The 27,667-nt window shown below is 67.2% G+C and overlaps 3 protein-coding genes across 4 annotated transcripts; 1 reads left to right on the top strand and 2 right to left on the bottom strand.

Annotated features, from left to right (window-relative positions):
* Nucleotides 1–2,521: 2,521 nt before the first annotated feature.
* Nucleotides 2,522–11,066, bottom strand: MIDN (midnolin). Of its 2 annotated transcripts, none has more exons than XM_082836232.1 (9): nt 10,991–11,066; nt 9,151–9,778; nt 8,019–8,106; nt 7,749–7,811; nt 5,678–5,806; nt 5,289–5,594; nt 4,988–5,135; nt 4,514–4,759; nt 2,522–3,776 (listed from the first exon to the last, which is right to left on the bottom strand). In XM_082836232.1, exons 2-9 carry the CDS (start codon nt 9,381–9,383, stop codon nt 3,499–3,501), a joined length of 1,491 nt encoding a protein of 496 aa, XP_082692358.1. In that variant the 5' UTR covers nt 9,384–9,778; nt 10,991–11,066; the 3' UTR covers nt 2,522–3,498. The 2 variants fall into 2 exon arrangements, with proteins under 2 accessions (XP_082692358.1, XP_082692359.1); XM_082836233.1 differs by having other exon boundaries at nt 4,988–5,132.
* A 3,185-nt stretch (nt 11,067–14,251) lies between these two features.
* Nucleotides 14,252–16,416, bottom strand: ATP5F1D (ATP synthase F1 subunit delta). The gene is made up of 4 exons (XM_082835853.1): nt 16,175–16,416; nt 15,531–15,684; nt 14,950–15,038; nt 14,252–14,830 (listed from the first exon to the last, which is right to left on the bottom strand). The coding sequence occupies exons 1-4, from the start codon at nt 16,313–16,315 to the stop codon at nt 14,708–14,710; spliced, it is 507 nt and encodes a 168-aa protein (XP_082691979.1). The 5' UTR covers nt 16,316–16,416; the 3' UTR covers nt 14,252–14,707.
* Nucleotides 16,417–20,944: 4,528 nt separating this feature from the next.
* Nucleotides 20,945–26,967, top strand: CBARP (CACN subunit beta associated regulatory protein; the record flags this gene model as incomplete). Its single annotated transcript, XM_082835769.1, has 9 exons — nt 20,945–21,037; nt 21,116–21,255; nt 21,521–21,585; nt 21,932–22,076; nt 22,276–22,447; nt 22,661–22,798; nt 23,215–23,425; nt 24,716–24,908; nt 25,911–26,967. The coding sequence occupies 9 exons, from the start codon at nt 20,945–20,947 to the stop codon at nt 26,965–26,967; spliced, it is 2,214 nt and encodes a 737-aa protein (XP_082691895.1).
* Nucleotides 26,968–27,667: the final 700 nt, after the last annotated feature.

The raw sequence follows: 27,667 nt of genomic DNA, 5'->3' as shown, positions 1-27,667 counted from the left end.
CCCGGCAGTAGACCAAGTGCCCCCTGCTCTGCAGCATGCAGACACAGCCCCCGTGATTCAGCGGGTGCCGCCATCTACTCCCTCCTTCCGCATCTCCCACCCAGCCCTGTACCGGCCACCTGGGTCACAGCCCTGACCTCCGGGGACCCGGCTGCGTGGGCAGGGGGCTCGACCTGAGCTGTCCCACCCACACTTCCACCCTGCGGTCCTCCGGGCCCGCGGGTACGTTTGACCTGAAGGTCTGAAGGGATCAGCCTGACCTGAGTATCCTACCTTCCTGGCGTGGGCGTGCGATGATTTGGGGGTGACAGGGTGGCAGGAGGGACAGAAAGGCCTTAGCAAGCTGCTCCCAGGACACTCCTGGGACTGCACCTGTTTCCCTTCCCCATGGGCGGGACTCCTAGAACTGAGGCTTGGGAGGGCAGGGTCTTGGGCTATAAGAAATCAGCCCGGGGATGGTGGTCGCTAATGTAACAATCACCCCAGTGCTCTGGAGCAAACGGTATTTCTCTTCGGGCCTCGGTTTTCTCATCTACCAAATGGGAGGGTAATTAGTTCTTTTAGGTGGCTGCGTTAAGTGAGGAAATACATGTGAAATGACCTTCAGTGTTGTTGTGATTGTGTGTCTTTGCCCAGCCCCAAAGTGGATGAAGGTGGGACTCGCCACCTGGCCCGGCCCTCAGGGAGCTCCAGGTGGGCAGGGGTGGGAGTTGCAGACAGGGGAAGTTCCCAGGCAAAGCAGGGGCGCTGGCTAGGGGTGTTCCTGGGTAGGGCACGGCCCGGAGGCTTAATCCCGATGGTCAGGGATGGGGAGCGCTGGAATGCAAGGCCGCGCAGGCCGAAGGGAGTCCACGCAGGGCTGGGGTGGAGCCAAACCGGGAGGCCTCGAGCGCCAGCCCCAGGCCCTGGCTTGACCGTGGGAGGGAGAGGGGGTGCTCTGGAGGCCTGGCGCCATACCCCAGGGGGGTTCTCGGGTCAGGGGTCCTCAGGCTGGGCCCCCCACGCGTGGGCGGGCAGGTGGAGCTGCTTCCCCGTTTCTGGGGCTGGGGAAACCGTGGCGCAGAGCCTGCAGCCAGGTCTCCCTGGAGACTGAGTCCCTGGGCTCGCCTGCAGCCCACTTTATTATTTATTTATCTTTGCGGTACGCGGGCCTCTCACTGTTGTGGCCTCTCCCGTTGCGGAGCACAGGCTCCGGACGCGCAGGCTCGCGCAGGCTCAGCGGCCATGGCTCACGGACCCAGCCGCTCCGCGGCATGTGGGATCTTCCCGGACCGGGGCACGAACCCGTGTCCCCTGCATCGGCAGGCGGACTCTCAACCACTGCGCTACCAGGGAAGCCCCCTGCAGCCCACTTTAGAGCCTAGAACGGAGAGGCCCCACCCAGGGCACGCAGGCTGGCAGCCCCGTGCCCACACCCTGCAGGACTTCCGGCCTTGGGTACCGGGAAGTGGCCGGCCCTCCCTCCCCCGCCAGGCGGCTTCCTGCCCACCCTCACCCCAAAGCGGGGAGGGGGCGTGGGAACTGTTCCGGGACGCGCCCCTCCCCCCGCTGGGCGCCCTGGGAGCACGTTCCGCCTCCCACTCCCTGGGGTGGCGGGCTACCCCAGCATCCAACCCGACCCTCCTGAGACAGATCACCCGCTACCGTACTCAGCCCACTCTGTGACAGCCAAGACCACCCCGCCCCCCCCGAGATGAGCAGACCGGAGGTTCACTCGTTTCATTTTGTTTATTCCTTGAAATCACGGTGTTTGTGGAGGCTGTTTTCTTTTCCAATTTCATGTTTTCATACAGGAAACTCCCGCAAGGTGCTGGGACACCCCACAGCCCGACCCCCCGAGGGTGGGTAATGCTTTCTTGGGGGGGGCCCTGGAGAGGGCAGAGAGGGGTGGGCGGTTCCTGCCTGGGGCCTCCACTCTCAGACCAGCGGAGGCACAGACGTTATTTAAAAATCGTTAAAAAAAAAAACCCCATCAGAACACACATTAAATAGATATCCAAGACAGCGCTTCAAAAACAAACCCGCCCCTTTTTTTCTTTTTTCTTTTTTTTTGGAAAAACGAAAACAAAAACAAAGATCCTTGACCCCTACCCTCTGACCCCTCCCTGCCCACCCCCCCCCACAAAAAATGTACAGAGCTACAGTTAACACAAGATGTTCACATCTGAAACCATTAACTTTAAACACATAATCGGGGGCAGGGTGAGGACTTGGGGTTCATCTAGGATGGAGGGGCAGGCAGAGGGCGAGGGGTGTTGCGCAGCACAGAGGGGCGGGGCCAGGACGAGACTGACAGGTGGGGGGCAGGGCCCAAACATCTCCTTTATCAGTAAAAAATAAAAGTGAATGAAAAAAACCCTCCACCCCACTGAAATGGCCCCAGTAAGGGGGGAGAGGTCTGTCCCTCTGCCCTGGGGGATGCCCCTGGGGCATGGGCATGAGTGGGGAGGGTCCAAATTAGACCAGCAGCGAACCCCCCCCCCAAGGGGGTTAATGCTACACAGCGTTGCCCCTCCTGGGGTTTCACAGCTCAGCACCCCCTCCCCTCCCCTCCCAGCTGCCGGAGGGCCCCCAGACACAGTCCACAGGCCCAGATCCCTCAGGTTGGGTGGGGAAGGAGGGCTGGGGGCATCAAGCCCGCCCCCCCAGCCATTGCTCTCCGTATTTTTCAAGAGATTCCCAACCACTATTGGCTCAGTCAGAAAATTAATAGTCTATAAATACCCCAAGCTCAGAAAAACGGGGTGGGGCGGTGGGGTAGCGCTGAAGGAAGTCGCACAGTGCGTGGATGGGGTGCAGGCTGGCGGCGGGCACCACCCCTCCCTCCCTCTCCTTTCCTGGCAGGAAAGGGTCCCCCCCCCACGCACCCCAGCCCACACCGAAAGGCAGGCTCTGGCCAGCCTCTCCCCTGAAACGGCTTTTCTTTTCTTTCCCAGGAAAAAGAAAAATGGAAAAGGAGAGACCAGGAAGAGAAAAGAGTACGGATGTGGAAGAGAAACAGTCCCTGGTGGTCAAGGTCGCACCTGCCGAGTTGTTTTAGGGCCAGGGTTTGTGGTGGGGGCCTCTCCTCTCCGCGGCCCCCTCCCCTGTCTGTAAAGTGCATAATGAGGCATCTACATTTTTGACTTCAACCTGAAAAGGGTGGGGAGGGCGGCAGAACGGAAGTGGGGGGCGGCTTCCTTGTCTCCGCTCTCAACCATCTGGAAAGACTGCTACATATTTGGAGCTTGGGAAGGTGGGCGGGAGGGACCCGGCCAGGTCGGGGATGAGGATGGGAGATGGAGGGAGGGGCGGGCAGTGTGAGCCAAACCGAGGAGGCAGGAACCCAAGTCCATGGAGAGTTCAGAAAACCACGGTAGGAAGTGAAATTTCAAAAAAAAAAAAAAAAAAAAAAGGCCGCGTAACCGGGAGGGGGAAGCGCCCCACTGCACCAGCCGGCCGCTGGCCCTCCCGCGTGGGGCCACGCTCACAGGCCACCCTGGGCGAGGGACAGGGTTCCTAGGCCACCACGAACTCTGACTTGATGTCGGGGTTCACTTCTGGCTTCCAGACGGCGTCCTCGAAGTCAAGGCCCAAGCCAGCTGCCTCACTGGGGCCGCCGCCTCCCCCGCCGCCGGTGCTGTCGCTGCGGCCGGCCTTGCGGCTGGGCGGCCAGTGGTAGGGGCCCCGGGCATCGCGCCGGGCCTTTCTGCGGAGCCGTTTCTGCTGGAGCAGCAGCTGCAGGCGCTCCACCTTACAGCGGGTGGCTCGGTTTTCTGTCTGCCGCAGCCGGTCCCCTGCAGAGGCGGCAGTGACCATGACCCTGAGCGACCCTTGGAGGCCAGACCCCCAACCAAACGCGAGGACCCCCAGCAGATGGGCATCAGGCCCGATCCAGCTCTCGTGGACGCTCCCGCCAGCGAATGAGTGGGTCAAGAGGGTCTGCTGGACCTTTAGGTCATTAATTCCACGTCTGCTGAACAGCAGGCTGTGAGCTCCATGAGGGCAGGGGCTGGCCTGAGCCGGGCACCGGGGACACGGCTGGCATAAAAATGAGCTGGAGCTTGAACCCTTTAGGCTATTTCTGTGACCCAGGGTAGGATTCAGGCTGTGCCCTGGTTTCCCCTTTGAGACCGGGCCTGGGGGCCCACATCACGGTTCTACAGGACTCCGGAGGCATCCGGAATAACGAGATGGCTGTGGTGGTGGGGCGGCGGAGGCCGCCCTTGAGCGGGAGGGGGAAGCTAACCCCCTCCTCAGCCTGACTGGCCCATTCACAGAGGCCCCACGCACCATCTGGAGAAGGTGCCCGAGGGGGGTGAGGAGGAAGTGAGGATGGACTCCCCCCCCGGGGAGGGCACAAAGATGCTGTGTGCCCCCAGCACACACACTCCCTTCTCTACACGCGCCTGCAAAGCAGGGCGAGTGGCAGCTGGCGGCCCCCTCCCCGCCACCAGCGGCTCAGCTGCTCTGAGAGGCGCACAGAGGGGCCTTGAGAGACCCAGGACGGGGTGGGGTGGTAGTGGACACTCACCCGGGGGCTTGCACAGGCGGGCCTGGCTCAGGGAGGCCGGGGCCGCGGCCGCCAGCTTCTCGCAGGAGGTAGTTTTGGGGGCGAGGTCCGGGGCACACTGGGCGTGGCACCGCAGCTGGGTCAGCGATGGGGGCATGCCCTGGTAGTGCCGCGTGGCACTCAGGAGGTCGTTGAGGATTTGCAGGATGGTGCCGATGTCCCGCCTCGGCCGCCCGCTGCTGTCCTGGCAGTTGGGGTGCAGCGTACCTGCGGGAAGGAGTGTGGATGAGGACCCCAGTGGTGGACGTGAGGCCTCGGCAGTGCCCGGGTCTCACATGTGCAGGCGGAACCCTGGGTGACACGGGCGCTCACACCCACCCATGAGGACACGTGGCCTGCTGTATGGCCGGGCACACGCGTGGGGATCCCGGGGAGTGTGTCCCATGCCTGGCGTGGGTTCAGGTGACTGCTCGCAGGGCACGCCACGACACCTACCAGAGAAGGTCCCTGAGAAGACCCCTGGGGCGTGGTTCACGAAGCTCTCGATGACTGCGCCAGGTTTGCGGGAGCGGGACGTGGGGCTGCCCCCGGCAGGGGACGTGGGGCTGGCACCGGTGCTGGCGGTGGGGGAGCAGTCCATCTGCTGATGGGGGAGGGAGGCACATGAGCTTTGGGGTTCAGGGTCAGGGGATCACCCACCAGACCAACACCAGCCCAGGGTCTGGGGACGGCCCTTGATACAAAAGACGTATCCAGGGCTCTGACGTTCTCCCACCACGTCCTCCCCCAGACTCACCTCGGGGCAGGTGGCAGAGGCCGAGTGGGAGCGGAAGGAGCCGGCCGTGACAGGGGAGGACGTGGGCGCAGGGCCGGTGGGCACTGGGGGGACGCGGGTGGCACTGGACACTGGCCGGCAGGGAGAGGACACAGGGGTGGTGGTCACGCTGGGGTCTCCACGGGCGGCAGCAGCGGCGGCAGCCAACACGTGGCGGTGCTGCAGTGGGGCGTGCTGGGCTGCGAGCTGCAGCTGGACGAACATCATATGGTCACCCACGCGCAGCGCCAGAGTCAGCGGCGAGCGGCCCGACAAGAAGTCACTGACCTGCAGAGAGCGGCCCGTCAGCCCAGGGCTCCAGCCTGTGGTGCCCCCAGCCCGGCCCGGCCCGGCCCCCCGCGCTGCGTGACCTGGGGCCTCTCGCCGCCCCTCTCTGGGCTCTGGGGTCCCTGTCGGTGCCACGGATGCTTAAATAAAATGAATCGGTATTTCCGGAAGCTGCCTCCGCCAGCCCGGCCCGGGCTGGGCGCCGCTGGGGGCTGTGGGGGGACAGAGGCGGGTGAGATGGGGGCCTGGCCCGCCCTGGCCAGCTTGGTTCTTTCAAGGGGAAACCGAGGCCAGAGGGGGCGGGGCCCAGCCAGCAATCACTATTCTCAAAGAACCCTCACCTCACACCTCTACCCCACCCTCTCTCGCCTGTGAACACTGCAGGGGCCTAGCTCAGGCCCCCTCCCAGCTAAGCCACTGGAACAGCGAGTGGGCGAAATTCCTGGACAAATTCTTGTCCTAACCTTTGCTTTCTCAAGATAAATATTTATCTGTCCTGGGCGGGGCCGAGGCTGAGGGGGAGGCGTTGCCTCTGCGGGCGCTGGGGGGGACCCTGACCGGTTCCCTGGGGCCCGAGTCTCCCAGGGCTTCAACACAGCCCATTCAAACATGAACCTTCAGTCTGGCAGCCCCTTCGCAGCGGGCGAGGGGTGCATACCACCCCCATCTGCACTGGACCCCTCCTCTGGGGCCCAGCCAGTACCGTGCTCTCCCCGGGCAGGGATGGGGCGGAGGTTTCTGAGAAGTGACACAGGCCGCGATGACTCAGAACCACCCCCTCCCTGCTGGCAGTGGCTGGCGTAACCTTCCCTGCTTGGGGGCCATGGGGAGAAGGCAAAGGAGGCGGGCCGAGCGCAGCCCCCACCCCGCAGTCCCTGTGCACACGCCCTCCCCAGCCCCAGAGATGCCCTTTGCAGGAAGGGCCTGGGGTGGCTTCCCAAGAGCAGCTGGGGTGTCCCCCCCCACACTCCACCCTGCAACTTCCTCCCAGGGGAGGGTGAACGGGCAGGCATGACTCGGTGCCAGGCGGAGAAGCAGCTCTGGGAGCCCAGTCACTCCGCCCAGAGCCTCCCATCTCCCTCCTGACGTAGACACCCTGCAGCGGATGTGAACCAAACACGCCCAGGGGCCCCCTGCCAACCACAGCCCCCCCAGGAGCAGGGAGCTCAGTTCACATCTGCCCCAGGAAAGCACACGCTAGCCCCACCCGACTCCAGGGACCCTGGCTCTCCCCCCACCCCACTGCTCCTCCTGACGGCAGACCACCCAGCTCCTGGGTCCCCCCCCCCTCCTCCGCGCCAGCTGGCTGGTGAGGGCAGGATGCTAAACGCCGGGAGGGGGCAAGGGCCTCAGGGCAGGAGGAAGGGAAGCCGCTGAGCAGGTTCCTGAGGCCGGGGACCTGCCACCCCCACCCTGGCAGCGGGCAGATAGCTGAGGCCTGTGTCACCCTCCTGGGAGGAGGGCCCTGCTGCCAGAAAAATGAGGAAAGGAGGAGGAAAGAAAAAACCTGCAACAAAACCGGGAACCCAGTGTGGGCCAGCCCCAGCCTTCCTCCTCGTCGCCCTCCCGGCGCTTACTAAATATTTCCCTAACATCCTGTCTGGTCTGTGCTGGCCCCAGGGGCTGCGCGCCCCCGCCCCCTCCCCCTTTTGGGGCAGAGAACAAAGGGTAGAGGGAGGAGGGGGAGGGGTGACTCCCCACCCCTCGCAATGGGGTCACGGAAGGCGGAAAGAGTATCACCCAGTCCCGTCCCTCCCCCCCCATCAGAAATGTTAAAAAGGTCGCTCTGGGGAAACCACAGTGGGGCAGGGGGGAGAGTGCCTCGGCACGGCTGGTGGGGCTGGGGACCCAGGCCCGGTGGTGTGGGAGCATGGGCCCAGGCCGCCCCGCAGGCAGGCTTGTGAAAGCTAGGCCCCCCCCATGGCGGCCACCGTGGGAGAGAAGGTTCTCAAGGTCAGATGGTGAGTGCGGGGGGCGGGGAGGAGGAATAGGAAGCTGGGTGGCCAGGCCAAGCTGGCGCGAAGGCGGAGCGGCGCGCCCCCGCCCCTCCTCACAGGCCTGCTGGGGGCACAAACAACCCCCAGGCCCTCCAGAGTGGCCGGGCACTGGGCCTGCTGCCCCCAAGGGCCAGGAGGGGGCCGGCGCGGGTCTTACCTGGGTCTCAGTCAAGCTCTCGAGGGCCTGCATCACAGACTGTTCTGGCCTGGAGGCCTGAGACTACAGAGAGAGGAAGAAGAGACCCTGAGGGCGCACCCGAGCACCGGGGTTGGGAGGGCCCCGCTTGATGGGTGGGGTGGGTGGCCCGGAGGGGAAGGGGTCCAGTGTGTGATGGGGACTGTGCTGGCAGGGGAGGGGACTGCGCTCGCAGGGGAAGGGGCTGCCTGTCAGTGCGGGGCCTCGAGGCGCACCGCCCCAGCCATTTACCATGAGGCCCGCCTCCACGGTGGGCACGAGCGTCAGCTTGCTGCCATCCCCCACGCCGAGCTCCTGCAGCTTCCCCGAACTGAGCCGGCTGAGTGGGGAGGAAGGAAGAGGGTGAGGCTACACCGAGACAAGGCAGGGGCTCGGAAGCGGAGTCCGCGGGGGAGGGCTGGGCTCGTGGGGTAGAGACAGGCGTCCATCACCCTCACCCCTTCCTGGTCTCCAGATCCAGAGACCTGAGTGTGTGCGTGGTTGAGGTCAGACCCTGGGAGCCCCTGCTGACGGTGCAGATCCCTTCTTCCAAGGAACCCCAACTCTGAACTGGGGGCACTCCCTCTGCGCCTCAGCGAGGCACGTTTTCACCATCTAGGCCCAGCGAGTCCCTTGGCACCCTCCCCCAACCCTGGGGCCGCCCCCCTGTAGTTCAACCACCGGGGCCTGGGCTGTCCCTGCGGGCCAAGCGCTTAGCCTTTCCGGGCTTCGCCGGGCGGGCCTCCCCTCCTCCCTCCCTCCCTCCCTCCCTGGCGCAGGCCGCCGCCGCGGCCGCCGCTCAGACAAAGGAGACCCTCCCCCTCCCGCCCCTCCCCCACCGGGGCCCCTCCGCTGGGGATGGACACTGCGTGTCCCCAGAGGCCCGCGGAGGGAGGGCTCCCGGCTTGGAGGCGATTTAAATGGCGGGGGGGAGGGGGAGACTGCGGGAAGGGCTTGGTGGCGAGAACAAAGGGGGGCAGAGAGACGCAAGTGGGGGGAGAGGCAGCCAGACGCAGAGGGGGCCGCCGAGCAGATGCGGAAGCCGGCGGGTCGCAGGCAGAGGAGGCAGCCGCCGCGCCCCCCACCCCCGTAGCTGTGACCCCCGCGCCGCCCGGGACTCCTGCCTTCCGGTGGGGGACGCCGCCTAAGCCCGACCCGAGGCGCCCTCGCAGCCGCCTTTGTGCAGCGACCCCGGGCGGGGGAGGGGGCCAAGACTGGCAGGGCCGAGCAGAGGGCGCCCGAGAGCGCGCGGCGCGCCCCCGCCCCCCGTCTGGCCGCCCCCTTCCTTCCCCGAGCGGCGCGCTCTTTGTTCCCGCCCCGGGGCCGGGGCCAGAGGGGGCGGCGGGCCCGGGGGGCGCGGGGGCTGGGGGCGCGCGGTACCTACGTGTCTTTGTGGAGCAGCGCCAGGCGCTCCTTGGGCACTTTGAGACGTTGGGACAGCCTCTTGCGCAGCCCCTCCACCGTCTCGTCGGGGGGCACCGACAGCTCGTAGCGGGTGCCCGTCGTGCTGTGGATGGCCAGGCTCATGGGCGCCGTCTCGGCCGCCGGGCCCAGCTCGCAGGCACCGCCGGGGGCACCGCGCCGGCAGCTCCGGGCGCCGCCGGGCTGCGGCTCCATCCCCGGCCCGCGCTGGGGGGCTGGAGTCCGCGGGGCGCCGCCAATTCTTGCCGCGCCTCCGGGCAGGGCGGGGGGGCTCCCCAAACAGGGGTCCTCGGGGCCCCTGAGGGCGGGGGGCAGCGCGCTTTCCCTTCGAGAAGGTCCCAGGAGCGGAAGGCGAATCAAGAATCAAAAATCCGAGTGGCGCTCCGGAGTCGCGTCGGCTCGTCGGGGCACCTTCCTGGGTGGGGACTACACTCTCAGCTCCTTTCAAGGGCGGCGGACGCGGGAAAGGGTCCCGGAGGAGGGGGCGCCACTCAGCCGGCCGCGCTCAGGGCCGTCTGCCGCTCGGGCCGAGCTTCCCCGCGCGTCCCCTCCCTTAGCAACAGCCGCCGCCGCCTTCGCCGCCGGAGGATCTGGGGGTGAAAGTAACAAGAAAAAAAAGTTATAATGTATCAACGTCCCGAAGGGCGGGGCCTCCGCCCCCTCCCATTCACTACTTACTCCGCCGGCCCGCGCCGACCAATCAGCGCGTGCTGAACGCCCAGTCGGCCACACGGGCCGGCCAATGGGAGCCCCCGCGGCACCGCCCCACGTGGCCGCGCGGGCCCACCCCTCGCTCCGCCCCTGTCCCGTTGGCCAAGCGGAGCGCGGCAGGGGCGGGGCCGGCGCCGCTCTGGCCCGCCTCCGCGCCCCCGCCCCGCCGCGGCCATTCATAAGGCCCGGGCCCGCAACAAAGGGCGGGCGGCCCGGCCCGGGGGGCGCGGGATCCAGGCTTGGGGCGGCGCGCCGTGGGGGAGGGCAGTGGCTGCGCGCCGAAGGAGCAGGAAGCAGGGGCCTTCCCTAAGCGCCGATCCGGGAAGCCGCCGCTAGCGGAAGCTGGACGCTGTCCCCGCGCCTCGTGGCCGAGCCCAGGCTGGGGGGCTCGCGGGAGGGTCGGTCCGGGGTGCCCCCCACCCGTGAGGCGTGAAGCCCCGGCAAGGGGTGGAGCTGCGGGCAGGGCCTGCACCCCCGTGGCCGGTGCCGTGGTGACGTGGCCGGTGCCGGAGAGGCCCTCCCGCGCCGGTGCCACCTCGCGTCCCACCCCCGTCCCGCGGGCCGGGCCCGCTTCCCGACTCGCGCCCGCCCGAGCCGTGACGTGACGCGGCGTCCCCGGCTGCGCCCGCGCGCGCCGCTCGGGGCTGCGGTGAGTCAGCAGCGCCGGCGCGCCCTCTGCCGGCCCCACCTGGGAGCGCTGCCCGGAGACCCGGGGAGGGGTCGCCGAGGCCTCCAGGGACGGGGGCAGTCCGACGGGACTGCGGGCGTTGTGGGAGCCTCGCTAGGGGTATGAAGCCTCCAAGTCAGGAGACTGGGGCCTCACATTCGGGGAAACTGAGGCCGGAAAGGCAACTACCTCAAGGTCACTCTCGGGGAGGGGGAGTGCCCGGGGGGCGGGGCGGGGGCAGAGGTCCCTCCCGGGCTGTGCTGGCTGCGCCGAGTGCCTCCCACTCCACGTCCCGGGAGGCTTCCCAGGGCTGGAGACACCTTTGAACACTGCCTGCTCAAAGAACAAAGAAAAGTGGGGCACCCTCAAGAGCCTAGAGTGAGAACCCCCTTCCTCGGCCCGCGAGGTCCCGCCCCCCACTCACCGGGAGAGGCAAGTCCGAAGTCCCAACTGTCCTGAGTGTACCCACGTCCGGGCTGAGTGCGCGGTGGCGGAGCCGGTCTGGGGCCGAGCGGGCGGCCCCCGAGCCTTTATCCGCGCCGCCTTCCCTCGGGGTGGAGTTTGGGCGGCCAGGGGGCGGGGGGCCGGGCAGGCGGTGACGCAGGCCGGCCCCCGCCCCTGCCTGCCGGCCAGGGCCCTGGGGCGCCGTCGGGCCTGGGCCACCCGCCCCCTAAATCTCGCATTTTAAACGGGGAGGGGGTGGCGCTCCTTGAATGCTACGAACCCGGGGTCACGGTCGGCCGCGTTGACGACTCGGGCGCACCCGCACTCCGGCCCGTGCTACGGGGTTTCGGGGTGCACAGCTGGATTCTCTGCCCCGCCCCCTTTCTGGCCGAGTGCTTCCGCCTGGGGGCGCCCGCGTGGGGGAGCGGTAAGGGGGGCCTGAGTCAGCGGCCTCGGTCCAGGAGAACAGGCTGGGGTCACCTGCCTGCAGTGGGGGGGCCCCAGCCAGCTGCCCTGGCGGCCCAGCCAACTGCATCCCTTAACGGTGACCTCAGAGGGCATTTATGGAATGATTCACCAGCGCCAGGCCTGCCTTGTGCATCCAGTCACCGCCCGCTGGGCTTAGTGACCCCGTAGGGCACTGACCTTTGTGAGCCCCAGTTTCTGCAGGGTGGCAGTAGAATGAAGTGAGAGAACACAGAAGACCTCACTCTGGAGCCTGGGGATGTGGGGCCCTCACCTAGGCCTGGCAATATTGCCATCATCCCATCAGGCATGCTCACCTGCTGGTATCCTGCCTTTGTGGTGGGCGTAACCACCCTACCCATTTTACAGGTGAGTAAACTGAGGCCACACAGCCATTAACAGGCAGAAGCCTGGCATGTCCTCAGGTGTGTCCCTACAGGTCGCCCTGTGTAAGGGGTTTTCTAAGGATGACCCTGGCTGAGGGTAGGGCCCTCTCAGTCGTCCCTCCCTCTCTGTCCAGAGGAGGGGGACCCCAGGCCACTTGTCCACTTATCTGGTGTCTCCCTTTATCTGACCCGACCACCTCCGCCCCCAGCCTTGCCCTGGGGGCCCCTCCCAGGGCTGTGCTCCTTTCCAGGTCTGCCTCCTGCTCCCACCCAAGGGCTCCTGCAGCCTCTGGCCCCCCACCCTCTCACAGGCACACCCAGACACTCCCAGCCCCATAGGGTCAGGGCTGGGCTTGAGGGAGGGATCAGGAGGCTGGGGTTGAGGCACGGATAGGAGTTTGCCAGACAAACAGAACAGTGCTCAGATGAGAAGCAAGTGAGCGCAAAGCACCGGAGGCTCTCACGAGTGCCCCGAGACCTGGTGATGGGGCCGGGCTGAGGGTCTGCGGGCCTGGCCTGCTCTGCCTGCAGAGAGAGCAGGAAGGCAGCACAGGGGACCGTGCACTCTGAAGCCGGAGCATCTGAACGCTGGAGGGCTCACGGAGGGACAGGCCAGGTGGGACCCTCAGGTGGACAGGTGGCGCTGGGTGGGGTGCGGCTGAGACCTCCAACGGGTCTGTGATCTCACTGGGGCTGGTTCGTCTGCCTGCAGGGAAGTGGGCTGTCTCCTGGCATGGGGCCCCTGAGGGTCACACACACAGGAGACCAGTGGCCCCTGCCTGGCTTTGCAAGTCCCAGTTGATAAACGTGCCAGATCAGCCTAAGGCCTGTTCTCTCCCACTCATAGCATCCCTGTGCTATGGGGGGCAGTCCCAGGCCGTGAGCGCACTCAAAGCATGAGGGGACCCCTTCCTGGGAAGGAGATGAACCATTGGGCACCGCCTGCCCCCACAAGGCCCAAGGCCTGCACTCTCAGAAGGGGTCGTGACCCCTGGTTCCTGGCCCTGTGACCCATCCCACCCTGGGTGCCTCCCACCCCAGGACGCAGCCTGGCCAGCACAGGCTGTTCCTGAAGTTGTCAGGGCGCAGGTGTCCCCAAGCCGGGCTCTGAGGCGTGCACATCCCCCAGGGGGCCTGCACCATGCTGGGGGTCCTAGCTGTGTGGCTGTGTCCCATAGCCCCGGGCTGTGGCCTCAGGGGGTGATGGTGCAGGCAGGTTCCCTGGTGTGGGGACCACTGGTCCAGGGTCTCCTCCCACAGTCCCCCACCAGCCCCCAACTGTGTCCTTGCTCTTATTTATAGAACAGATGAGAAGCCAGTCCAGGAACTCGAAGACCTGGGCTCTAAGCCGGGAGACAAGGAGGGGAGGAGTGGGGCTGCACCTGTGACCCCACGGCTGTCCCAGCTTTAGCTGAGCTGGGGTTTCCTGAGGAAGTGGGGGCCAGCTGCTTGGACCTCACCTGCACAGAAGGAGCGAGCCCCAGACGGACACCGCCCAGAGCCGCAAGCTTGCCTGGAGACTCCCCAGACATCGAGCCTCCGAGGCAGCTACGGGACAGTCATTCGCATAAGATCGTGACACAAGACCACACAGCCCACCCGTGCCAATGACAAGCCCGGGAGTGGCCTCTCCGTCACCTTCTGGCTGCCGGTGACACACAGAGAGGCCCAAGCTTTCCCACACACTCACCCCCATGAAATGCCCCACCAGCTCTGCTCTGACCCAAGGCCGGGGAGGGGGACAAGGAGGTGGCCAGTGCCTGGGTCACCCCCATGGTTGCAAAAGTGAGTTACTGGCTGAAAAAAATGGGACAGCCCTGAAGCTTCAAGGTGCCAGGACCGCCCCCGCCTGGCCACCCCACCCATCTGGGGCCAGTCCAGGGGCCCGGGTGCCACGGAGGTGCCAACACCATCAGGGATCGGGCACCTGGCCAGCTGGGGCCACCCACAGGCCAGGCAGGCACAGGGCAGGGCCTCCGTTGGAGCAGGCAGGACCCACCCCCTCCCAGTGCAGCTGGGGCGGGGCCGGGGAGCCCACGGGACAGGCGTCACAGTCTGGAACCTGGCAGAGCCTCATGTCTGTCCAGCAGCCCAGGCCCAGCCCAGAAGTGGCAGCCACGCTGCTGCCTGCCATCCCCAGCCCTGGCTGGTGACCTTCGCCTGTGCCCACCCTCCCGGCGTGACAGCCAACAGCCTTCCCACAACCCAGTCTAGTTTTGCGAGCTGAGCCCGCACCGCCAACACCCCAAGCGGTTCAGACTACAGCCTGCTGAGCTGGGAAGGCTGAGGCTGGCTGCCCCACCTCGCGGCGCAGACACAGGACACTGGGGGAGAGGCCGCGCTGGGTCCCAAGCCCACCACCAAGCAGGATAAAGTCAGCGTATGCAAACTGGATTCCAGGTGTTTAATGAGGGTTCGGGCAGGGAGCAGGCTGTCCGTTGCCGGTGGCTGGGAGCAGAGGTCTCTGCGGCAGATGCGGCAGAGGAGTGGTGGCCAGCACGTCAGGTTGGGGAGATCTTAGGAAGTGGAAGAGCCTTCCGGGGTGAGAGTAATCCCCACGGGTAGGGCAAGTGCCCGACCTTGACGCCAGCCCCCAGGCCTACCAGAGCTGGCTTGTTTCCCTGGTTTATTCACCACAGAGAGGCAGAGCCCTGAAAGGCGCTCTGGGCAGGCGCCGGCACTGCGCTGCCCCCTGGTGGCTTCCTAGAGAGGATGGTTCCCCCAGGATCACTCCCCCAGCCTCCCAGACAACCTGCACCCACAGGAACTGGGTCCTCACGCCAGGCCATCCCCTGCCCAGCTCTGGCCCAGTCTCCCTGCCGGAGCCAGCATGGGGCGTGCACCACCTACTCCAGGGCCTTCACCAAGGCCTCGTTGGCCTCGATGCGGATTTGGATCTCGGCCCTCATGGCCTCGTCCGTGGCCCCCAACAGCTCCGACTGCGCCTTCTCCAGGTTCGCCTTGGCCACCTGCAGGGGATGGGTGGCGGGTGAGGGCGAAGCAAGGAGCCCAGCCCGGTACCTGTTCCCTCCCTGCAGTTGGGGATTTCGTGGCAGCTCGGAGCACCAGCTTCCCCTGGGACACTCACCCCCAGATCCAACATGTCCAGTGTGACGGCTTCCTCAGCCAATAACTGCACCGAAGAGTCAGCGTTCACCGTGACTGAGCCACTGCTCACTGCAGGAGGAGGGGGAGTGAGAGGTCCACGTACGGGTGTGGGGACACAGTCAGCCCCAGAGCCCCTGCAGGGCCAGGAGGGTGACCACACAGCGTGGCTCCACGATCCAAAGGCCCCAGCACACAAGTGAACAGGGGCCACCAAGTGCATCTACTGTAGACTGGACATGGGGACAGAGCCCCCTCCTTTTGCCCAGCAGCCCAGGAGTTGAGCCAGGGTTAGGAGTGAGCTGAAGCTGATTTCCAGTCTGGGTTGTACCGCTGGGGCCACGCTGTGGAAAACCTCCTCCGAATTGAGGATCCTTTCTCCTCCGATGGGCCCCCGCCCGGCCCACTGCTGACCACTTGCATCCCTAACCACACCCAGCCCAGTGCCGGGGAGTTCTATACCCTTGGTGCCCTTCCTGACACTGCCAACTGAAACGAGAACTAACCCGTTGAGACAAGCATCTCCCACCCAGCCCCTTCCCTCTGCCCTCCCAATCAACTCACCAAAGTATTTGGAGATGGTGCCGTCCTCAGCGTGGACCACAACCAGCCCTGGTCGCAGGACCTGCAGTGTGGGTACGTGGGCTGCCAAGATGCCAAACGCTCCGGTCTGCGTGGGCACGTCCACCTGTCGAACGTTGACGCCGTTGAAAAACACCTAGACAAGATACATAAAGAAAGGGTCACTTCAGGCTAGTCCCTCGGGGAACAGCAGTCAGTCTCCCCCGCAGTTAAACAGCCAAGGCAAGACTGAAAGCTGACGGGGGACACGGAGGCAGCCGATGCTTCGGTGGGGTCCTCGTGCAGGACTGCAGCGCCTTCGTTTACTTGACAATGGAATCCAGGCACCCTAGCCCTCGGGTAAGGAGGCGCGGTCAAGGCAGAACCAGCGAGCCACCTGGGGAGGAGCGTACAAGAAAGGTGCCCAGGGACTCAGGTTCTGAACCACGTGAGGAAGGGCGCACATCGAAATGGGAGGCTGAGGAGCGACCTGAAAGTTGGGCGGTCAGATCCCGGACCACACGGGGGAGGGGCGCGGGTCGGCAATGGGGGTCGCCGACCTGAGGGTTGGGGGCTCGGATCCTGGGCCACACGGGGGAGGGGCGCGGGGTCCAGAATGGGGTCTCGAGCCCGGCGGACGTCCGAACCTGCGTGGGTGAGGCGAAGGTGAAAGACATCTGTCCCGGGCCCGCGGCGGGGGCCGGGGCGGCGGCGGCCTCGGCGTAGGCGCGGGCCTGGCGCACGAGGCGGCCCAGGCCTGGGCGGCGGAGGAGCGCAGCGGGCAGCATGATGGAGGGCGGACGGCGGACAGCAGAGCAGGAGCGGGCGGACTCCGGCTGGACGCCAGCGGCCTGGAGGTCGAGGAAGACGACGCTCGAGGACTTCTGGGAGAAGAATCCCGACGAGGGCGCAGGCGCGAACTACGACTACCGGCGCGCTGTGCGCGATGTTGAAGACGGCGAACCGCCTGGACGCGCGGCATGCTGGGGGTTGTAGTTTCCTTCCGGCAAGAGCTCCCAGCCCGGTGGTCAGGTGTGGGGGTCGGTTACACGGCTCTGCACGGGGAGCACCAGAAGCCCGCGCGGAGAAAGAGACACTTAATTCAAGATTTTGGGGGCGCTCATTGGATGTCAGGCGCTGGGGAGACATCAGGGAAATATTAAGATTCCTGCTCTAGTTTGGGGTGGTGGGGGCGTTTAACAGACACTCAACGTAATAAATTGTACAGTATGTTAGGAGGTGACAAATACTTAAAAATGAAAAAGAGTATGGGGGCCGGATGGGGCAGGCAGTGATTGTAGGAGGTGCAGGCGTCCCGGGAACGGTATCCCAGGCGGAGTGTCCAGCTCCCGTAAGCGTCCAGCGGTGTAGGAATCTCTTGGCTGCACCCCTAAGGGCGCCGGCAGAGGGCGCGCCGCGCCCGGAGATGCGCCCCCCGCAGCCCCTCCCGGCCACCGCCTCCGCGCGCTGCTGACGCAAGGGCGCGTGCGCGGGCGGCCCTGGGCTCCGCGGACGTCACCTCGGCCCGCGCAGCCTCGCTCGCGGCGCTGACGTCACCGCTCCGCCCCCGCGCGCGGGCAGGTCGGCACCCCGGGTTGGGCCCCAGCCCCCACCTTGGGCTCCGGGAAAACGTGGAGTCCGGCTAGACCGGGCTGGGGTCCACATCCGGAAGGGCCTTGGGTGAGGAGCGGACGGGTGCAGGGCGCGGGGGGTGGGGGTGGGGGTGGGTCACACCTGGGCTCGTGGCTGGGCAGGTGCTGTGGCCGAAAGAGGCTCCCACACCAGGGAGGCCCGGGGCCTGGCGCCCAGGCCCCCGCACCCTCTCTAGGTCAGCGCTGTGAGAGGTACTCGTGGAATCAGTCCTTATGCGCTGGGCATCCTGGCCCTAGTCAGGTGTGTGCAGAGGGAAGCTCTGCTCGCATTTCTTAGGGGTGCGTCCTGTGCACGGCTTGCTCGTCCCGGAACCCTGGATCCTACTGGAATGGAGGCCTATTTTCATATGCTTCTCAGACCCATCTATTGGACTTGTCTCTAATCCCCACTCCAGGGTAGCCAAGGGGTCGGCGCATCACCTGTTACTCAGGTCCCCAACCCGGGTTTATCCTGGAATTCTCTGGTGTACCCATCGACAAGCCACCCAGCTCGGCCCCTGCAGCTACCTTTACTGACTTGGATGGCCACAGGCTCCTCCCCTAGCTTCACCAGGGCACCTTCTCCACAAACAGCCAGAGGGACCACATCATTCCCCTGCTGGGAACACAAGCTGCCTCCCCCTGGTCCTCCAACACATTCACCTTCAGCCCACACACTTGGGGACCTCAGGGACTTTGCCCATGCAGTTCCCACACGCCTGGAGCCAGCCTTCCCGGGTAATTGTCCACTTGACTGCCCCTTGCCCTCCTGTGTCACCCTTTCATCCACTGGACACACACCTTCTCTCCAGGGTGCTGCCCCTGTGCTATGCTCTGCTCTCGGACCCAGCTGTAAATGAACTGCTTTTGGAGGTCACCGCAGTGGGGGCAGGGGTGAGGAGGGACACAAGGCAGAGCAACAAGTAACAGGCAAAGACGTGCAGGGCCTCGGAGAGAAGCAAAGCGCAGCAGAGTTCCGGAATGTGGGGTGGGAGTTGCTTTGTTAGCAAAGGGAGTCAAGAGGAGATGAAGACTTCGTCGTTGGGAAAGAGGTGAAGGAAGCTCCGGAGGGGACAAGCTGTCCGGGCCTGGCACCTGCACGTGCAAAGGCCCTGGGGTTGGACTGGGCCTTCCTCTTTCACTGGAGGAGAAAGGGGTGCCATTGTGCTGTGCTGAACACAAGGCCTGGCAGGCTGGGATGGGACCCCGACCTGGCTGGTGGCAGATTGGTGGCCTGAGCATCTAGAAAGATGAGGCACAACTGTCTGAGAAAGAGCAGCTTGGGGTTGACCAGGCATGGGGTTTCTGCAGGGGTAGTCCTGTTGTCACCCCACCCCAGGCAAGCCCTGGTGGCACTCAGAATGCGTTGTGTTCCATTATCTTTGCTGCTCATCCTAACAACAAGACAACCCTGACAGTGCTGCCCACGTAGGGGAAGAAAAATGGGACATGTGCCCTGGAGCCCCTAGGCTGTGCACCCCGGAGACTCCCAAACCGGGGAAGCGATGGTTAGGGAGTCTGGGCACCCCCGGACTCCAGGCCGCGGGGAGTCGTGCGCCCTGGGACCAACACCCCTTTGGGCCCCGTCCCCGGGGATCCAGTGAAGGTCGGGGAATCGTGCCTCAGGGGCCGGGGGCGGAGATTCAGCTGCCTCGGGAGAGGGCGGCTTCGCGTGGGGAGGGGGCGCCCAGGAGCACAGGCTCCGCCCCCCGCCCCCGCCGGAAGGGACGGGGAGGCGGTGGCCGGCGCGGAGCAAGCGAGAAGCGGCGGCGAGCGAGGTGGGGGCGGCCGGCCGGGGACCCGGCAGCACCGGGCGGCGCCGAGCGGGTCGGAGCGGGCTGGCCGCCAGCGCGGTCACGTGTGTGACCCCTCCTCTCGCGCCTGCCTCCCCCGCGCGCGGAGCTCTCCATTCATAAATTCTCCGCCTGCTCCGCGGCTACCGGGCGCCGGAGCCCGCCGGGAGCGCCGTGCAGCAGCCCGCCCGCCGCCCATGGGCCGCGCGCCCCGGCGCTGAGGTAGGCGCGCGGGCCTGGGGCTGCACCGGGGCGGGCGGGGGACAGGCCGAGGCCGCACGGCCCGCCCTGGCTAGAGACCACCGGCCCTCTCCCGCGAGGCGGCGAGGCCGGAGGCAGGGAGCGGAGGGGCCAGGGCCGGCGTGGGGGCCAACCTGCCAGGCTCTGCACCCGTCTTCGGCGGCCCGGAGAGGGACCCTCGCCCACGCCCTCCCTCAGCCTCAGTTTCCCCCTGAGAAATTCGGCGAGGGCCGTGGCGTTTCCGCCCCCGGGCTTAGCCCGGGGTTGAGATGTGCCCGAGGTCGGCTCTCTGCATCTCATCGTTCGCCATCCCGGTCCCCCGGGCCGGTTGGGGACGCGGGGGTGGGCGCGGTGGCGAGCCCGATCGGGAGCCGAGGCCCGGCAGGACTTTAGGGTGGCCCGTGGGCAACCTCCGCCCTGGTCTCCCGTCCCCACCTGCTCCCTAGGAGTCCACCTCCCTTCCCCTTCGGCCTCCTGCTGTCTTTCCTGGTCTCCTGTCATCGTCCCTGTGCCTCTGCTCCCTCCCCCCTAACCTGAACTCATTTCCCGACCTACATAGAGGCGCCCCCTCCCCCGAGAATGCAGGGGAGCCGCGGCCAGCCTCTGACCCGAAGTGCCGAGGACACCTGGCTTTTCCCGGACCCTCCCCTGCTATGGGCCTCAGTTTCCCCCGCTGTCGAGTAGGGTGAAAGTCCCAAAGGGTTGGGGGCGCTGGAACCTGTACACAGGCTTTCCCTTTCCTGTGGGGACGGGCCGCGCGCCGTGCCCACTCAGGGCTGCTGGTCGTCCCGGCCCCGGACTCGGTTTCCCGAGATTCCAGAATGCGGCCACCGGTCCTTCCCGCCGGGAAGAGCCGCGTGTTGGGGAGGGCGGTCAGGTGCAAGGTCCAGGCAGTCCCTCTCCCGAGAACTGAGACCCTCTCTGCCTCAGTGCCCCCGGCTCCAGGCAGACGTGGAGCCCGGCCGGCTCGGGCGGGGACGGGTGCGGCGGGGGCGCGCGGCCGACCGGGCACCGGCGGGCGGCGGCGGCAGCAGCCATCTTGCCGCCCGGGGCTGGCTCCAGCCGCCCCTGCAGGAGGCCTCCCTCCCCCGCGCCCCCTCCCCTCCCCAGTGCTCCCTGGCAACCCGCCCCCCCCCCCCCCAGCTTGGCCTGCTAGCTCAGTCGCCATGGGAACCAGATTCTTGAGGGTTGGGAACAGATGCGCCTCCTTTGGCCTTTTCACTCCCACCGGTACTGGGCGGAGGGGGAACCTGTACATCCAGGAGTCGTAACCTGGAGTCCCGGCGCTCAGCCCCTCCACCCCCTCCCCGGGCTGGCCAGCCCCAGGGATGGCCCGAGTCCCCGCTATTCTGGAACCAGTCTCCTGGGGCCGAGGCGGCCCCTCCCGCTCCCTGATGGTGCAGGCAGGGCCCCTGGGGTCTGGCGGGAGTGAGTTGACAGCCTCAATTTGCCTATTCCTCGCAGAGGCACTTCTCCTTTCCTGGGCAGGGCTCCGGCCCCATGCCACCTTGCCGGGCCGGCCCCACCGGCTGGGGAAGCTGTTGATACGCACGCGCCTCCCCCTTTTCAAAGATGGGGACATGGATGTCTGATCTGACCCGGGTGGGGGCTGCCTCGGGGCTCCTCCCCACCTCTTCGTGAGTCACCGCCCTGTGTGGTCCCCTGCTCGAGCTCCCGGGAAAGCGGGAGGAGGGACAGAGGAGCTGGAGCTGAGCAGGCCCTGCCCCTCCAGGCCCCTCCTCCTAGCCTCAGAATGCAGCCCACGGCCACCATGGCCACGGCCGCCACCACCTCCACCACGGTCGCCCTGACCACGACGTGGGACAACGCCACGGGCCGCCCCACCGTGAGTGAGGGGGGTGTGGGGGGCGGGGCCGCCAGAGTCCACGCCCACAGGCCCTGACCCTTGACGCTGGCCCCGCAGGGGGAGCCCGACCCTGTCCTGGACAACTACATGCTGCTGGTGGTGGTGATGGCGCTCTTCGTTGGGGGCACCCTCGTGGTGCTGTCGGGCACGCTGCTGCTCTGCAGGCGCTGCTGGGAAGTCCACAGGCGCGTCCACAGGTGCGCGGGCCCCCAGCCCCACGACCTGCCCCGCAGGGGAGCTGGGACAGGTCAGCCTAAGAGCCCACGCCGCAGGGGCGCTGGGCCTGCTTCTGAGTGACGGTGCCCACGTGTCTGCGCAGGAGCCTGGGAGAATGGGGTGGGTCCGAGGGAGTGGGCTCCCGTGAGCTCAGGATGCCCCGGTGGCCATGAGCCCTGCGGGGGACCCCGTGGGCAGCGCCCTGGGTCCTCTGGCCCACTTTGCTCTCCTGCTGCCCCTCCCCAGAGCCACAGAGGAAGCAGAGAAGACCACCACCAGCTACCTGGACAATGGCGCCCGCCCTGCCCAAGGTGAGGAGCCCTGCCAGGCCTGTCGCCGCCCGTCTGTCCGCCCCCCCCCCGCCCCGCCCCCGGGCCGCCTGACCATCTGTGTCTGTCTGTCTCCCCCACCAGACTGGGCGCAGCTCGAGTCCGACTCATCTCTGTTTCCTTAAGCCCACGCGTAGGTGCTCACAGGCGCGTGCTGCGTGAGTGAGTGTGTGAGCGGATGAGCGAGTGCCCTCCACACCCCCACCCCGCCCCCGGTGGTCAGTCGGGCCCTCGGCGCTCCCTTCCCGACCCGGCCCCGCAGCCCAGCCGCCCGCCGGCGCCCGGCGCGGCCCACCCGGGGCCCACCCTCTCTTGGCTCTCCTCGCAGACCCCGAGTTCAGGGGGGAGGAGCCCGAGGGCCAGGACGCCGAGACCGAGCGCTTCCTGTCCACCAGCTCCACCGGCCGCCGGGTGTCCTTCAACGAGGCGGCCCTGTTTGAGCAGAGCCGGAAGGCGCAGGACAAGGGCCGCCGGTAAGGAGGGCCCAGTGCCGGGGCTCACCTGGGAGGTCACCTTGCTGCGCTGGGCTTGCGGGGCGGAGCTGGCCCCCGCCGGTGCCTGGCTGTCCCCCACTCCCGGCGGGCAGGGTGACGGTGGGGCCGGGGAGGACGCTGGGGTGTGGGCAGAGGGACCCAGCTCGCCCAAGGTGACGGGCAGGCGCGCTGGGCGCAGGTACACCCTGACCGAGGGGGACTTCCACCACCTGAAGAACGCCCGCCTCACCCACCTGCACCTGCCGCCCCTCAAGATCGTCACCATCCACGAGTGTGACTCAGGCGAGGCCAGTGCGACTGCCACACCCCACCCCACGGCCGCCCCCAAGGCCAGCCTTGCCATCTTCCAGGTGAGTTGGGGGTGGCAGCTGGCCCGGAGCTCAGGGGCGGCCCACCCTCCCCCAGCAGGCACCACTTTTCCCACCCTCTGGCTGCGCCCTTCACCTCCGGGTGGGGAGTGGGGCCTGGCCGGGTCCAGCGGGTGGCGGGTCCAGCACGCATCCCCCCCACCCGTGCTCTTTGACCTGTCACTGCTTCCTCCCCACCCCGGCTCTGTCCCACAGCCCCCGGGGAAGGCCCTCACCGGCCGCTCTGTGGGCCCCAGCTCCGCCCTGCCAGGTGACCCCTACAACTCGGCCGTGGGCCCTGCCGACTTCGAGATCAGCCCCTCGGCTTCCAGTGACTCTGGGGAAGGCGCCTCGGTGAGGCCCCCGCGCATGCATCCCCCATCCCACTCCAGGACGGGGCAGCCTGTGGCCCCCTGCCTGGTCCCCGAGCTTGGGGGGAAGAGGGGCAGGTGGCACACAGGGCACATGCACGGCTGGCTCACCTGCACACAGGGCAGTCCAACAGCTGCAGAGGGTGTGGTCAGGGACCCATCTCAGCCCAGGGGACGGGACCCCTTGTGTCCAGGGCTGGGGGAACAGAGGTGGCCAGTGCCTGGCCGAGCCCTGGGGAGCCTCTCAGGCAGGGTCTCGGGGGGAGGAGGCCCCAGCCCACCCCCAGCCCCCTGTTCTTCCTCTGCCTTCTGTGTGAGTGCCGGGTGGCCTGGGCTGGGCTGGCACTAGTGCAGCAGGGAGAGGCTGGGGGGTCTGAGAGCATCCCTCTTCCCTCACAGTTGGATGCAGGGGCCAGGAGTGCAAAGCCTGGTGGGCCAGGGGCTGCAGCAGGGCCTGGGGAGGCGGGCCCAGCCTCTGGGGCAGGCCCCGTCCTGCAGTTCTTCACCCGCCTGAGGCGCCACGCCAGCCTGGATGGGGCCAGCCCCTACTTCAAAGTCAAGAAATGGAAGCTGGAGCCCAGTCAGCGGGCGTCCAGTCTGGACACGAGAGGTGAGCTGTGGTCCCTGGTGGGGAGTGAGGCCCAGGGGCGGCCCCAGGAGAATGTGGAGCAGGCGGCTCTGCACCCTGGGAGGGGTCCCCAGCGCCCACCCCATGCTGGCCGGCATCGCCCGCTTACCAGCGGGCATCTCGCCCAAGGTCAGAGCTGGTCAAGAGGAAGAGCCAGGGCTGCACGCTGAGCCCCGGTAAAACAAGGGGTTGTCAGGCTAGAGCGGGCATCAGCGAGCGTCACCTACGAGGCACTGCATGGTGTGTTTCTGGTTCTGCGGTCAGTGTTTCTGCTGCGGTGGCGTGAAAGCAGCCCTAGATGGCGTGTAAAAGAGTACAGCTTTGGCCAATAAAACTTTATTTACAACTACAGGTGGTGGGCCTTCGATCCTGCAGACCCCTGGTACGGGGCCCTGGATACAGGGCTTCCAAACCTCAACCCAAGGACCATGCATGTGTGTCTTGGGGGGGAGGTGGCACCAACAGCTACAACCATCCCTGCTCATGGGAGCTCAGCGGGGCCAGGCGCTGGGGTGCCTGCTGCCCTGTGGCGGAGGTGGTGGGTCCCACTGCCAGGAAAGGCGGGGCGAGGGGACGAGCAGTGTTGGAGGCCAGGGAAGGTGCGTGGCTAGTGACAGTGCCAGTCCCCTTGTTGGGGCCCGGCTCCAGCTGCTGTGGGGTGGGGGGAGGGGTCAGTTCTGGCTGAAGTGCTCCTGGCCGGGGAGGGGAGGGGAGGGGAGGGCTCGTCCCACTGTGCCATTGGGAGCCCAGACAGAGCCTGTGATTCGGGAGGTTGATTATAGGCAAATGCAGGCACAGAAGCACCCAGAACCTGTTTGCTGGGTGACTGTCATCCCCACCCCTGAGGCTTTCCCACTGAGGCCTCCCTTGTGGGAGGGTCCTGGCCCTGGGCCGGCAGGGCTGGAGCTGGCAGGAGAGGGCGTCACCTCTCCCCCCTCACCTGTCCCTCACTCTCCCCCACCTTCGGCCTTCTTTGGCACTCTAGCTGGGCTGTGTCTGTTACCTGGTGTCCAGGACAAGGCTGTGCTCTGGCCACACCTGCCTGCCAGGGCCACTCGGACCAATGCTGCCACCTTGGCACCTCCAGTCCCGCCTGCCCTGGCTGCTGGGCTTTCGGTCCTGGTCTTTCTGCCCTGGGCGCCTTGGTTTCCCCACCTGCACGGCTGGGTACATGCTCACCTGGTCCAGGCTGGCTCTGTTGGCTCAGGGGTCAGGGGGTGGGGCCCGCAGTGGGAGGGGCCCAGGCAGGCTGCTGTACCTTCCTCTGCACAGGCTCCCCCAAGCGACACCACTTCCAGCGGCAGCGGGCAGCCAGCGAGAGCATGGAGCACGAGGAGGGGGACGCCCCCCACGTGGACTTCATCCAGTACATCGCCAGCGCTGGCGACACCGTGGCCTTCCCGAGCCCCCGCCCCTTCCTGGCCAGCCCCGCCAGCCCCGCCAGCCCGCCCCCCACTCTCGGCAGGTATTTTTCAGTAGATAGAGGTGCTAGGGGTGGGCCCCTGCCCCACCCCGTCCCCCATAGGTGGCCCAGGGAGCGCTCTCCCCGCCCTTCGGACAGGTGGTCGTGTTCGTGTTCCTCTGGCTCCACCGTCCTTCCCGGAGGCTGCCTCGCTGGGGCCACCTCTCCAGCACGGACCAGAGGAGGGAAGCAGGGGGAGACTGGGTAAGGGTAGAGGGGCGGGCGGGGCCTCCAAGACAGAATGCCTGCTCAAGTAGGGCCGCTGTGGGTATGTGTCCGCGTGGGTATCGCTGCTTCCTGGTGGAGCCTGAAGGGCTCCGCTGTGGCCCCAGGGTCCCTCTTGCCTGTCCATGCTCCTGAGGGCTGGAGGCCGCTACTCAGAAACTGCTGTGACCACTTCTGCCAGCGGTACCCCCTCCCCCAGCCCAAGGACAACTCTGCTGAAGCTCTGGGCCCACGTCAGTGGGATGGGGAACTGGATCCCGGGAGCAGGGCTCCCGACTCTTGGGCATTTCCTGGTCTGGGTAGTTAACACTTCCTTCGTGTGTATCTTCCTCCTGGCTACTTGTCAGTCTGGCGGGGGGCTGAGGCGACACACTCAGAGTCACCCAGGCGTAGGGGCTGAGCTGGACCCTGCTTGGTCCAGTCCATCCCCAGCCACCCCTTGGTACACGAAGCTCTTAGTCAAAGAAGGCCATCTCCCGAGAACAGCCTTCACTCTTTCTGGGCGAGGGGCCAACCTCCTGCAGTGGCAGCAGATGCTCTGGTCACATTTTGTAAGAGGCCCTGGTTGAACGGCAGGCGCCAGGACGGCTCCGGGTTTACTCGAAAAGCATCCAGTGCAGAGTGAACAGGCAGCATGCAAATACATCATCTTCCACAGGGCCTGGCCAACCCTAGAGGGTTCCCACCCGTGCCCACCCTCCCGGACCCAGAGGCAGGGTGGCCGGGGAGGGGGTGCGGGGGGCCTGGGCTGCCTCCTGACGGCTGTGGCCTGGTTTGCAGGCTAGAGGCAGCCGAGGAGGTGGGCGCCGCAGGAGGAGCGAGCCCCGAGTTCCCCCCGGAGTGCGGCGTCAGCGCGGGGCCTGAGCAGCAGCAAGACTCAGATGGTGAGCGAGACGCGGAGCCAGAGCAGGCCCAGACCATCTATCGCGACATCTGGAGCCTGCGCGCCTCGCTCGAGCTGCACGCGGCCACCGCCTCAGACCACAGTAGCAGCGGCAACGACCGCGACTCGGTACGCAGCGGCGACAGCTCGGGCTCCGGGGGCGCCGCACCCGCCTTCCCGCCACCCTCGCCGCCGCCCACACCACGGACGGCGGACGGCGAGGCGGGCGGGCCGCGCAAGCTGCTGCAGATGGACAGCGGCTACGCCAGCATCGAGGGCCGCGGCGCGGGCGACGACGGGCCCCCCAGCGCGCCCGAGAAGCGCTCCTCCTTCACGAGCTTGGGCCGCGAAGCCACCGTGGGCTGCAGCTTCGAGGGTCCCACGCCCGAGGCGCCCGCCCGGCCTGGCAGCCCGCGCGCCTGGCCTCGCCGCGCCCCGCGCCGCGACTACAGCATCGATGAGAAGACAGACGCGCTGTTCCACGAGTTCCTGCGCCACGACCCGCACTTCGACTACGCCCCTCCCGCCGCAGCGCGCCACCGCGCGCGCGCACACCCGCACCCCCACACACGCAAGCAGTGGCAGCAGCGCGGCCGGCAGCACAGCGACCCAGGCACGCGTGCCGCACCCTCCGCCCCACCCGCAGCCCAGCCCGGCGCCCCCCGCCCCGCACGCGCACCCCTGCGCCGCGGAGACAGCGTCGACTGCCCACCCGACGTCCGTGTGGGCGACGACCCGGCCGCGCCTCCCATCCCCGTCATCGAGGAGGAGCCCGGCGGCGGCTGCCCTGGCTCCGGCTTGTGCGCCGGTCCCCCGGGCGCGCTGCTGGATAAGCTGGCGGCCAGCCTCGACGACAGGCTCTTCCCGCCACGCCTGGCCCAGCCTGTCGCCGCGGCCCCTGCGCTGGCCGTGGCCGCGGCCGCGCCCACGTCCCCCGACCACAGCCCGGTCTAAGCCTGCGCCCCGCGCCCACCTCGTCAGCTTAGTCGGCACCGGCGGGGCCTCGGCGCTGGACACACCTGAGGTGCGACGCCCCGGCGCGCCTGCGCTGGGACCGCGGGCCTCGAGCACGCACGCAGTGCCCCAGGCACCCTGCGCCAGCCCAAAGTGCGCACGCACACAGTCCCCTCCGGGCACTTCATCGGGTCGACTAAAGGGAGTGTGGCGGATTCTCAACTTAGGGGTTCCGAGGACCACATTCAACTTCCCTTGGCCCCAGACAGCGGCCTCGGGCTAGTGACCGGGGCCGCCACGTCCACGGCACGACGCAACGGGAAGCGCATGCGTAGGGCTTGCATCCTGGAGGGGCAGTGCGAGCCGACTGCGCGAGACGCATGCGCAGAGCGCTCCTCCCAACACCAATCGAGCCTAGTGACGCGTCCGGTTCGCACGCGTCCGGTTAGCACGCGCCGGAGTTCGCGCTAAGGCGCACGCGCAGGGACCAAGGGGCGCCGAGGCTCCGCGAAGAGAGGGCGCGCGGGCCCGGGCTGTGAGGTTAGCTCGAGGCCGTGGCCTCCAAGCCCCCGAAGCCGTTTACCTCACCGCGGCGAGTGCTCGCGGCAGTCCGCGCCCCCTCCGAGCAATAACCGTACTCGCCGCCGCCGCCCCCAGCCCTGTACACGCCCCCCCGGTCCCCTTCCTCCCGGTGTCTGCA

The sequence above is a fragment of the Leucopleurus acutus genome (assembly GCF_964270905.1).
Source record: "Leucopleurus acutus genome assembly, chromosome: 3".
Classification (NCBI taxonomy): Eukaryota; Metazoa; Chordata; class Mammalia; order Artiodactyla; family Delphinidae; genus Leucopleurus; species Leucopleurus acutus.
This window is presented reverse-complemented; position numbering and strand designations above follow the sequence as displayed.